We start from the raw sequence: 12856 nt of genomic DNA on the forward strand, positions 1-12856 counted from the left end.
GGAGAAGCGACCCGATCCCGCCCCAGCGCGGCCTTTCTCGCGTCACGTGTCGGGAAGAGTCCTGTGTCACGTGAGGCCCAGGTGGCGGCGGAGCTACGGCGAGAGAGTGAGAGGAAGAAGGGGAAGCCGGAAGGGGCGCGAGTGAAGCTTGGTGGAGAAGACAGCTCCCCAGAGGGCGAGGGGTGCGCGTGCGCTCGCTTCTCCCCGCTAACTCGGCCCCGTCGCCCTCCCTCGCGGCCAGGTGATAGCTGGGCCGGGCCTGTGGCGCGCTGCCTGGGGCGAGAGGAGCGCGCGCCCTGCCCTCGCGCGCCGCGCTGGCCGCCCCTCCCCCTCGTCCCGTCCGTCCCGTCGCGACCCGTCCCCTCGGGTGCCGCCGGCCGGGTGCTGAGGCGAATCGGCCGCAGCGGGGACATTTTCTGACTCTCGTTCCCTGCCCCGGCTGCCCTTTCCACTCCTTCGCGGGGCCGGCCGCCCCTCCGGCCCCAGGATGCAGAATGTGATTAACACGGTGAAGGGAAAGGCACTGGAAGTGGCTGAGTACCTGACCCCGGTCCTCAAGGTAAGCCGGCCGTGCGAGGGGCTGGCAGGCACACGCTTGGCTCTGCAGGGACCGAGGACCTGGCGCCGGGGTGTCACTGTGGTGTCCGGCGGGTAGCGGTGTAGCCAGCTGGTGAGGGTGGTACGCGGGAAAGGGGCAGCCCCCTACCGCGGTCTTATTCTGTTCTCGGAGCAACGCTCCGTGAGTCTGTACTCTTGTCTACTCCCGTCGGAACTCAGCTCCTCGAGGTACCTTGGGTTGGAAGGTGGTCCGCAGCTAGGTGGGTTTGAGAACGTTAAATCTTAACATCGGAAATCTTTTGAACTTTTAAAAGGATTATTTGCTTATCTTAAATCAGTGTTTGATACTAAAATGACATGTCACTTTTTTCCTTTCAAATTTCATAGTAAGTCTCATAATTAGGAGTTTGAAATAGTTGTGAATGAGGTCGCAGCTTTGTTAGATTTCAAAAGAACAAGGTGAAATTTGCAACATTTTTTTTCACTACCATTGATCCCAGTTTACAGGCAAAGGCCCCCTTTTTCAGGTTTTGAAATAGCTGCAACTAGTTCATCTTGGACTTGAGCAACCTGACCATTCTAAATACATAATTTTATTTTACATTGGCAATAACAGCATTTTAAAAGTAATAATTGTGACATATCTATTAAACCGGTGGCTGATTTCTTATTTTCAAAGATGAATTTCTCGAAGTGCATTCGAGTTTTTCTTTTATAACTCTTTCAGGGTAATTTTTTTGTTATTGTAACTATTTTTCCTTTCTAAAAAGCGAGCAATGATGAAAAATAAATGAATAAGAATTTCTTGCTTAAGTGTTTTTTTCTGTAAGTTTTAAATTAAGATTTTACATTTCTTAGTGTGGGGATGAAATACCCTTGGAAATGGTTCCTCTTTATTCAGGAAGTTACTCTGGTATTTTAAAATTTTACTTTACTGCCTTTTCAGGACAATGGGAAATGTTAATCCTGTGTTTTTAAATACTTATTTCTAAGAATTGTTTAAAATTATACCTTTTTGGGCCAAGTTTAAAAAAAATTTATAAATGAGAACTCCAACACTTGCTATGCCTATATATTTGTTTAGTGTGAAACCCATCCTAATTAAGATTATTCAGTCTATTGAAATTGAAAATGATTTTGACATTTAAATCAAGTGATTCTTATGCATATTATGCCATCTCTTCAGAAACATGTCTAACTAGGCATACAGTATTTAAATAATACATGCTTATTAAAACTTTTTAGTTTCAGGGAGAGAGGAGCAAGAGTAAAAGACCTCTTAAACATGAAACTGCTATTGTATTGACCAGTTGTATTTTACTGAACTTACAACAAAAGATTATGTTTTTAGGAAGCGTTCTACTTGTTCACCAAACTGAAAAAATGTCTTAGCTTCTTAGTATGTAGTTCTAGTAATAAGGAAAAAAGAATTAATGACCCTCTTCTTGTTCTTCCCTGTGCAAACTTCCCTGTTTACAAAACTAATTCTTGTATTGATAGTTTCCTACTAGACATGGGAAGGCAAGGAGAAAAAACTAAATTTCTGGGAAAGATAGAATGATTTCTTCTTAGGAAGTAAAAGTTAAGAAAAATCGTGGTTTGAAAGACATATGTATAGTGAAAGCCAAAGTCTCTACAGGGATCTTCAAGCCTATACTTGTTTTGTGGGTGGTGTTTAGTCGCAGAGTTGGTTCTAACAGTTTTGTGACCCCATGGCCTGTAGCCTACCAGGCTCTTCTGTCTGTGGGATTTCTCAGGCAAGAATACTGGAGTGGGTTGCCATTTTCTACTACAGGCAATCTTGCTGACCTAGGGGTTGAACTGGAGTCTCCTGCATTGGCAGGCAGATTCTTTTAACACTGAGCTGCCAGGGAAGCCCATACTGGTTTGATAAAGGGTCCTATCTCACTCCTGCTCACTTTTGCTTAAAAACCAGCCTAACCTCTATATTATCTATCAAGAGCTCTCAAAAAAAAAAAAAAAGAACTCTCTTGCCTTGGGTTTTGCATTTGCTCTGAAATGCTCTTCAACATTTGGCTGTTTCTTTTTCTTAAGGTCTCTACTGTCTAGTCACCCAGCAGTGAAGTCTTTGTTCCCTCACCATCCTATTTGAAATAACCATCTCTCTCTTTCCACCTCCACTAGTATCCTGTCTGCCTTATTTTTCTTCCTGGTATTGATCACCATTTGGCTTTTCTCCCTGCACTAGAGTTTAAACTTCTTATGAAGACAAGGATGCATTTGGTCTATTTTATTCACTGTATGTCCCTATTACACAAATAGTACCTAGTATATATTATTTGATATTTTTTGAATCAGTAATGTTCATAAATGGATCTTTGTTTTTGTAGATTTCTACCATAAAATCTTATGTAAAACTTAAACTTTAGAAAAATTTGATAAGTAACATCCTTGCTTTAGGGAGAGTATAATGTATACTATATTGATGGAGATGAAAATAATGGGAAAGTATTAAATGGTTTAGGACTTCTAGATTTGGTTTCTAATATTACTCAATTTCAGTGAGACATTGGCTGAATTGTAAGATGTCTAAACATCTTAAGATATTTTTACTTGTAAAATAATGATATTTGGTCATTTTACAAAATTATTTTGAGATTTAGTGTTTGTATAAACCTTTGAATGTTTTTCCAAAGAGCTTTGCTCTAGTGTAGCATTGATCACACTGTATTTTAATTATTTTCATGTCTGTTTCCTCTGCTACATAATCCTGAGGTCAGGTACCAGTGACAGATTCTTTTTTTGTCATTCCATTACCTAGATGGGTGCCAGGCAAATAGTTGCCCACAAATGTTTGTTCAATTGAAAGTGAGACAGTGTAATACTGTTATTCTTTTTACTCTCTTTAGGAATCAAAGTTTAAGGAAACAGGAGTTATCACCCCAGAAGAGGTGAGTATTGAAGATATTATAAAGCTGTTACATTCTACAGTTACAGAAAACTGGGTGACTTTTTTGCTTTATAAGAAAACATCTTGAAATTTAATCTTGATTTGAGTAAAATTAGATCCTGTTGACTGTATTAGCAATCTTGTAAGGATTTCTACTTCCCATAAAAGAAAGTGTAACTTCCCTCCCAGTTTGTCATTTCTCATACTTTTCTATAGTTCCTCTTTATTTAAAAATGAGGGTGGGAGAAGAAATGGAAAAGACTCCTGTAGTCATTTATCCTTCAATCATATTTGTATTATATTGAGCTGTGCATTGGACTCTGTTATTTGTTGTGTCTTGATTCTTTCTACCCCAAACATGAGTATTCACGGCTTTCCATTTGAAAACTTTGGCTTGATTCTTGGATATTAAGTTTTCTATCAGTATTCAGCTTACATATTTTATTGCTACATACTTAACACTGATTTTTTTCACCATTCTTTCACTTTTTCTACTAGCCAAACAATAGTATCTGCTTAATACTGAAACTCATGGCTCTTTTATAGACCAATTGTGTTTTATTGACCTTTTAACATAAAATTATGTTTTGAGGAATCATTTTGCATGTTCATGAAGCCTATATAATAAAAGTTTTCTTTTTCTTTAGATAATTTATTTTGTTGTCTTCAGAGAAATAAATTCTGGTCTAAAAATCCTTTTGGACTCCAGTTTTATGAGTAGTTAGAGTTACATCACATTTATTTTTTATTGTTGATGAATGGCAAATAATTTAAGCTTCACCTTTAGCTCTCGTTAAAAGTACCTGTCATTGGCAATGGAAGTTAACTCACTGTTTTGAAAGAAACATTTTGAAATGAGCTATGTTACATGATCATGTTGTAAATTTCAAGACCTGAAGTCAAAGAATTAACTGATTTTTCAGTTTTCAATTGTGATGCAATCTCTTCAGTCCCAAATCCTTTTAAGTTCAAAGAATGGTGTGCTGAACCGACAGTTACATCTAAAATTGTCTTTATTTTTAGTGAAAACACATGGTGGTACTGACAAAACCTGGAAGGCCTGCCTTCTGGACCCATTTTATCCCTCCTATTCTGACTTGGACAAATCAAGCTATCTAGGCACAGGCCTCATGTTTCCTCATTTCAAGATGAGGAGTTTTGTCTTGACATTCTCTAAAGGACCTGTCTGCCTTAGATATCATAAGTTTAATACCTTGAATGCCAAGTAAAACTGAGTTTTGAGCTTAAGGATAGTAATGATGTTCTTGCCAGGTATAATTTAGACATGAGTCTTAAAACTCGGTATCTGAAATAAAGAGCAGAGATGATTGTATGCTGTTTTTCTTATTTTTGGCTTTATCTCCTCTATGTGAAAGTGACATTGATGAATGGATAGCTGGAGTTAGAGATGCAAGCCTGTGGTTATTGAATAGGATTAAGCCATTTTAAAACAGCTACTAATCCTACATTGCACTTAATTGTATCATGAAGTGAGTTATAAATTTTCCCCTTTTTAAAAAAATGCGCAGCAAAAACTAGCTCAGTTGGGTACCAACCACATAATCCTGGATTGAGAATAGAGCACAATTATAGGATTTAGTTTAGAATGAGCCTAGAGGAAGAAGAAGGAAGATCAGAAGACATAAAATGCTTTGTTGTTGTTCATTTGCTAAGTCGTGTCCAGCTCTTTGTGACTCCATAAACTCCAGCATTCCAGGCTTCCCTGTCCTTTACTGTCTCCTAGAGTTTGCTCAAACTCATGTCCATTGAGTCAATGATGTTACCTAACCATCTCATTCTCTGCCACCCGCTTCTCTTCCTCCCCTCAGTCTTCCCCAACATCGGGGTCTTTTTCAATGAGTCAGCTCTTTGCTCAGGTGGCCAGAGTATTGGAGTTTCAGCATCAGTCCTTCCAGTGAATATTCAGGATTGATTTCGTTTAGGATTGACTGGTTTGATGGAAATACTATACTGATTTGATCTGTTGAGTTGTTTCCTTTTACTGTTTTTGGGCTTCTGGCTGTCAGCATTTAGCTGTCTTTTTGTTTTCATTGAGAGATGTGGAAGTATTGTGTTTAAAACAAGGGATAAGCATTAATATGGTACTTTTTGGACTAAAAATACTTTATTGTACAACATATATATGGCTTGAGTAAGTAGAGTACTAGTAATAAAGGATAGCTTGAAGAATAAAGCTGCTTATCAGAATGTTCACGTTAATTCCATCTTGTTAGAGTTATCCAGTGTTTAATCACTAAGAGTAAGCAGTACTGAGAATTTAGAAATTTGAATCTTTCATTTGAACATAGGAAGCGTGTAATAAAAATAATGGCCACCACTAACGAGAGCAAGAGTACCATATGCTAAATATCATTGTGGTGCTATGTTCTTCTATAGTTTTCCTTATCTTACAGTGTTTTTGTTATTTTTTCAATAGATGTCACCAGAGGTGCTAGGGAATAAATACTAGAGTCTTGTGACCTCGAAGCAATACTATTAAAGAATTTTAAAATTTTTAATTATTTGTTTTGCTTGCATTTTGTTAATACTTTTGTGTTAGTGATGAATTAATTCCTGATAACCACAGAGTTGTTATGTAGCATCTGGTTGCAGTGACCCAAAATGCATAAAACTTGGGGAAGAGAGTATTGCTTTCCTTTGGGTTTTTGTCTTTACCTAATCACTTTAAATAGTCAATAAATTCTTTAAATAAAAGAGTAGAAACATTTTGTAAAGTTGCTGTTGAGAGTATGTTGTTAAATCTTGTTAATCTATCTTCTTAGAAGTTACAGAATTCTTAAGTTTTACTCTCAAATTGAAATAGGATATCACATATATAGATATATACTTTTCTCAGAAAGGCAATAGAAGATTAAAGATAATGTAATTTTTTTGCTATGTAATAAACATATGAACACTACATGATTTTAAGTTAGAACTGTTGTTGTGAAATAGAATTGGGAAAGTGTGTGTATTGCTTGAGTCAGGACACTGCAGTTATGCTTAACAGACTCATTTTCTGCTTTTAAGAATAAGCAGAATTTCTGTCTTGCAATTAAGATCAGTCCATGCTCACGTATAATGGAAATTTTCAGAAGGTTAAACTATTTCTTCCTGAGTCTGTTTTTCATTTTTGAAGAAAAACAAAAACTTGTACAATATTCAGCCTGACCAAAAAGTCCAAGATTTGTTAGGATTCAATTTCATAATTGTCATGTTGTTTTCCAATTCAATTCAAAAGCTTCAAACTTTTTCCCATTGGTTGGCAGTACATTTCTCTCTTTTATTAGTGATTGCTTTAACAGTGTGAAAAAGCTTTCAAAATTATGTTACTTAAATTTTTTTTAAAAATGAGGAAGAAAAACTGTACACTATGAGGTAATAAACTATTCTTTCATAATAGAACTGTGTTTATTTGGTAATTTTTTCAAAGATCTTCATTGAGTTTTCAACTGTTAGCAAGAATCTCTCTTCATTTTATTCACCCATAAAGTGGTTTTGGTGTTTTAAAATACTGTTGTATTACTTTTATTTATTTCATGATGCTGTATGCTTTTGGCATTATCTCATCCAGTGATTAAAATTGAATAAAAAATTAGTAGCACTCAATATTTTCTCTACCAAGATTAATTTGGACTTTTTTGGGTATTAAAATTTGTAGTTTTAATACATATTCAAAAATAAATCTTCAGGCTGTAGAGCACGTTGGTGCTGTTTACATTTTAATTGACTATTTTGTAACAAGATTGCACAAGATGATCCCTTTGGTATTCTGCCACCTTACTTTCAGTGATGTTCAGTTTTTCTTTTTTCCTTTTTTTCATATTTCTTCTAAATCTTGACTAGTTTGTGGCAGCTGGAGATCACTTAGTCCACCACTGTCCAACATGGCAATGGTAAGTACTCTTGATTGAGGAAAAAAGTTCATAAAAGGTATGACTTCATGAGTATGGCAGTTTACAAATAGATTGGTGCATGAAAATTAGAATAACCAGTTTAATTTTCCTCTTGTAGATTGTTCTTTTAAATAGTGCCCCAGTATTACTCAAAGTGAAATAACTAAAGAAAAATTGAACATTACACCTGTTTTGTTTTGCTGTGCTAACACAAGAGATGGACATCTTTGAGATCAGTGCCTTCCTTTGCCAGTATTCCCTTTCTTTAACAGTGTTTAGGTCAGTTCTTGTGGTAGGTCTTTAAAAAATATTTTCAAAAATTTAATAATTTTGATTATTTTTCAAATTAAAATATTGAATTTTTTATGACATTAATAGATACAGAATTTTTCAGAATCTCATGTTTCTTTACCATAAGAACTTCTTTGAAGTTCAAAAGTTTCTCCCCAATTTTAGGAATTTTAGCTCAAAAGTTGAGGGATTCATGATACCAAATAAAGTTTTGATTGGAAATCTATCTGTAACAGACTTTTCTAATTTTTGTTTTTCTCATTAACTTTTCTTTTAATTATAAATAATTTAAGCAACTTAGCAGTTCTCATAATGTATCTTTAAAATATCTGAATAATAATAAATTTAGTTTCATTACTTTGAGTACTTATGATAAAGCCACCTGGCAGTAGCTGAAGAAGTGATCTCAATACTGGCACACTATTTTATTTAGGCTAGAACTGTTTGGAATTATTATCTTATTTGGATATGAGTGGTTCAACTTGTTACATCTTTTTTTTCCCAGTGACACTTTTTCAGTTGTAGTTGAAAGGTAGAGTTTTGATTGGGGAGCAGGGATTTTAGGATTAACAAGGTTCTAATTGATAATGTTCTCTAAAGAGCTTAAGTAAACTATTTAAAATCACAGTTGGAACTCTATTTCATCTGTGGCCTGTTCTATTACCTTTAATTTTTATATTTTAACACATCCAAAATAGTTCTACTTCTCGAACATTGTTTCCTGTGTACCAAGAAAGACTGAAATGTCAGGTTCATTTACTTTTATGTCTTGTCTTTCCTGTGTATATTTCTGTTCCATATTTTAAATTGTGTTCATATCATAGAAGCTCTCAGATTTAGACTTTTCCCCACCTTCTAAATTGTTAAAACTGTATTTAGTTACATTCTGATCTACAGTATATCAATATATATTTCAAGTCAAATAGGTGTATAACATTTAAAATAATAAGTCATTTTGCAGGAAAAGAACTAAAGGATTTTCTTCAATACATATGTGATAGATATACATTTTCTTTATTCAGATTTGATTGTTGTAGTCCTTCGTTGTCTAATTATATAATTTATAGTATTATTTTAAGGGTTGATATCCATGGACAGAATCATTGTTTAGCAGATAGTATTTATAGTTCCCACTTCATGAATTATGGTTGAAATAATTTTATTGTAACTTAGAACTCAGTTATATCACAGTCCAGTGTTTATGCTTTTGACTGAACTGTTGGGGCTAGAGGAACAATTTATTTTAAATCTGTGCTAGAAGCCGACCATTTCTGTGCTATATGTTCATGTTTACAGGTGCCATCATGACTGTATTATATCATCTTCCCTCAGAACTTCAGGCATTACCGTTTCATTGTTGAGTTTGACGCTTGGGAATGGTCTAAAAAATCCTAGAAGCCTGACAGATTTTTGGGGGGCATTTACTAGGTTTATATTGTGCTCAAATCTATGATTTGAAGTTTAGATGGAAGCTTAAGGCTACAGAACTCCAAATAATTTATATTTGTGACAGATACCACATGCCACCTCAGCTCCGACCAGTTCTAGTAAGAGTCAACTCAGAATAATCTTTGAAGAAATTTCTTAGTGAGATATTCCAGAGTAGCCCCCCAAATCAGAGATGTTATGCCTGGCTCTGACCCACAGAGGGTGCACTATTCAAGAGCAGGAGCCCCAGAGTAACTTGATCCTTGCTTCTTTATACCTTCTGGTTTTATGACTACGGGCAAGGTGACTTCTTTAAGCTTTTGATTAACGTATAAACTGGGGCTATTAATATTATTCACTTCTTAGATTTCTGGGGATTATATGAAAATAATGCATTTTGGAGTTCTAGATCCTGTACTTAATAGAAATTAAGTGAAAGTGTTAGTCGCTCAGTCCTGCCGGACTATTTGCAACCCCATGAACTGCAGCCCACCAGGCTCCTCTGTCCATGGGATTTTCCAGGCAAGGATAGTGGAGTGGGTTGCCATTTCCTTCTCCAGGGGATCTTCCCAACCCAGGGATCAAACCTGGGTCTTTTGCACTTCAAAAGACAGATTCTTTATCAACTAAGCTACCGGGAAGCACTCAGTAAAAGGTTTTATTGTTTATTTCTGTCATTATTATTCTCAGCATTATCATCTGGTGATTCAAAGCATCTTATCTCTGAGTTCCAGTTTTAATACAGGAGTATGAATGTGAATTTTGTCAACTACCTACTTTGTTATGCAACATCATACAGCTATTTTTCTGCCTCCTCTTGGTCTTATGATCAGCCCTACTTTAAAATCTGGTTCAGATTATTTTTGTTTCAAGGAAGACATAATAGTTGCTTAATATAGTTCCGTATTATCCTTTTTTTAATTTAATCTAAATTCTCTTGGTCTGTCTGCAGTCTCTTAATACATTTCACTTAAATACATTTCATTTATATTATTGCTATGCTCTTCATTGCCCCAAGATACATCACTTTTTGGATCCTTCCCAAAGCAATCCTAAAATAGTTTTCTCAGGGGTGTGGGTTGTGTGGTGTTGAGATTAACGTGATATTTTCTGTTTTTGCCTTTTAAAATATTTTTTGTATTTTGGTTTTTAAAGGGCTACAGGGGAAGAATTGAAAGTGAAGGCTTACCTACCATCAGGCAAACAATTTTTGGTCACCAAAAATGGTAAGAATTATGTTGCATATATAATTAAAAAAAACAACTTAGTACTTACTAAACTTTTTTTTTTTTTTTTTTACTTTTTTATTGAAGGATAATTGCTTTACAGAATTTTGTTGTTTTCTGTTAAACCACCACATGAATCAGCCATAGGTATACATATATCCCTTCCCTTTTGAATCTCCCTCCCCATCCCACCCCTCTAGGTTTATACAGAGCCCCTGTTTGAGTTCCTGAGCCATACAGCAGATTACCATTGGCTGTCTATTTTACATATGGTAATGTAAGTTTCCATGTTACTCTTTCCATACATCTCACCCTCTCCTCCCCTCTCCCCATGTGCATAAATCTATTCTCTATGTCTGTTTCTCCATTGCTGCTCTGTAAATTAATTCTTCAGAACCATTTTTCTAGATTCCGTATATGTGTGTTGTAATATGATATTTATCTTTCTCTTTCTGACTCACTACACTCTGTATAATAGTTTCTAGGGTCATCCACCTCATCAGAACTGACTCAAATGCATTCCTTTTATGGCTGAGTAATATTCCATTGTGTATATGTACCGCAACTTTATCCATTCATCTGTTGATGGGCTTGCTTCCATGTTATAGCTATTGTAAATAGTGCTGCAGTGAACAGTGGGATACATGTGGCTTTTTCAACCCTGGTTTCCTCGGTATATGCCTAGGAGTGGGATTGTGGGGTCATATGGTGGTTTTATTCCTAGTTTTTTAAGGAATTTCCATACTGTCTTCCATAGTGGCTGTATCAGTTTACATTCTCACCAACAGTGCAAGAACATTCCCTTTTCTCCACACCCTCTCCAGCATTTATTGTTTGTAGACTTTCTGATGATGGCCATTCTGACTGGTGTGAGGAGATATCTCATTGTGGTTTTGATTTGCATTTCTATAATAATGAGTGATGTTGAGCATCTTTTCATGTGTTTGTTAGTCACCTGTATGTCTTCTTTGGAGAAACGTCTGTTTAGGTCTTTTTCCCGCTTTTTGATTGGGTTCTTTTCATCAGCATCTTGTAATTTTCTGTGTACATTTTTTTTTGTCTCCTTAGGTAAGTTTATTCCTAAATATTTAATTCTTTTTGTTGCGGTGGTAAATGGATTGACTCTTTAATTTCTCTTTCTGATTTTTCATGTTAGTATATAGAAATGCAAGTGATTTCTGTGTATTGATTTTGTATCCTGCAACTTGGTTAAATTCACTGATTAGCTCTAGTAATTTTCTGATACTGTCTTTAGGGTTTTCTATGTATAGTATCATGTCATCTGCAAACAGTGACAGCTTTACTTCTTTTCTGATCAGGATTCCTTTTATTTCTTTTCCTTCTCTGACTGCGTTAGTTAGGAATTCCAGAACCATGTTGAATAGTAGTGACGAAAGTGGACACTTACCTTGTTCCTGATCTTACGGGGAAAGCTTTCAGTTTTTCACCATTGAGCATAATGTTTGCTGTAGGCTTATCATATATGGCCTTTACTGTGTTGAGGTAGATTCCTTCTGTGCCCGTTTTTTGAAGAGTTTTAATCATAAATGGGTGCTGAATTTTGTGTCAAAGGCTTTTTCTGCATCTATTGAGATGATCATATGGTTTTTATCTTTAAATTTGTTAATGTGGTGTATCACATTGAGTTATTTGCGTGTATTGAAGAATCCTTGCATTCCTGGAATAAACCCAACTTGATCATGGTGTATGAGCTTTTTTGGTGTGTTGCTGAATTGTTTGCTAAAATTTTGTTGAGGATTTTTGCATCTCTGTTCATCAGTGATATTGGCCTGTAGTTTTCTCTTTTCGTGTTGTCTTTGCCTGGTTTTGGTATCAGGATGATGGTGGCCCTGTAGAGTGAGTTTGGAAGTGTTCCTTCCTCTGCAATTTTTTGAAAGAGTTTTAGAAGAATAGGCATTAGCTCATCTCTGAATGTTTGATAGAATTCTCCTGTGAAGCCATCTGGTCCTGGGCTTTTGTTTTTTGTGAGATTTTTGATCACGGCTTCAATTTCAGTGCTTGCAGTTGGGTTCATAATTTCTATTTCTTCCTGGTTCACTCTTGGAAGATTGAACTTTTCTAAGAACCTGTCCATTTCTTCCAGGCTATCCATTTTATTGCCATATAGTTTTTCGTAATAGTCTCTCATAGTCCTTTGTATTTCTTCATTGTCTGTTGTAACTTCTCCTTTTTCATTTCTAATTTTGTTGATTTGATTCTTCTCTCTTTTGTTGTGGATGAATCTGGCTAAAGGTTTGTCAATTTTATCTTCTCAAAGAACCAGCTTTTAATTTTATTAATCTTTACTGTTATTTCTTTCATTTCTTTGTCATTTATTTCTGCTGGGATCTTTATGATTTCTTTCCTTCTACTAATTTTGGGGGTTTTTTGTTCTTCTGTTTTCAGTTGTTTTACTGTTTTCAGTTGTTCTAGGTGTAAAGTTAGGTTGTCTGTTTGGTTTTTTGTGTTTCTTGAGGTAGGATTGTATTGCTATAAACTTCCCTCTTAGAACTGCTTTTGCTGCATTCCCTAGGTTTTGAGTTGTG

General features: G+C 35.9%; 1 protein-coding gene across 1 annotated transcript in view; it reads left to right on the plus strand.

The window, feature by feature from the left end:
- Positions 1-63: 63 nt before the first annotated feature.
- ATG3 (autophagy related 3) overlaps positions 64-12856 on the plus strand; it is a 34748-nt gene continuing 21955 nt past the window's right edge. Inside the window, exons 1-4 of the mRNA XM_086406690.1 lie at positions 64-559; positions 3429-3470; positions 7316-7365; positions 10240-10310. Of these exons, the coding sequence (XP_086262816.1) occupies positions 488-559; positions 3429-3470; positions 7316-7365; positions 10240-10310 (235 nt within the window). The 5' untranslated portion in view covers positions 64-487. The remainder of the gene's footprint in view (positions 560-3428; positions 3471-7315; positions 7366-10239; positions 10311-12856) is intronic.

This window comes from Bos grunniens, chromosome 1 (assembly GCF_055505025.1).
Source record: "Bos grunniens cultivar Pamir isolate PY7600 chromosome 1, Bosgru_T2T1.0, whole genome shotgun sequence".
NCBI lineage: Eukaryota > Metazoa > Chordata > Mammalia > Artiodactyla > Bovidae > Bos > Bos grunniens.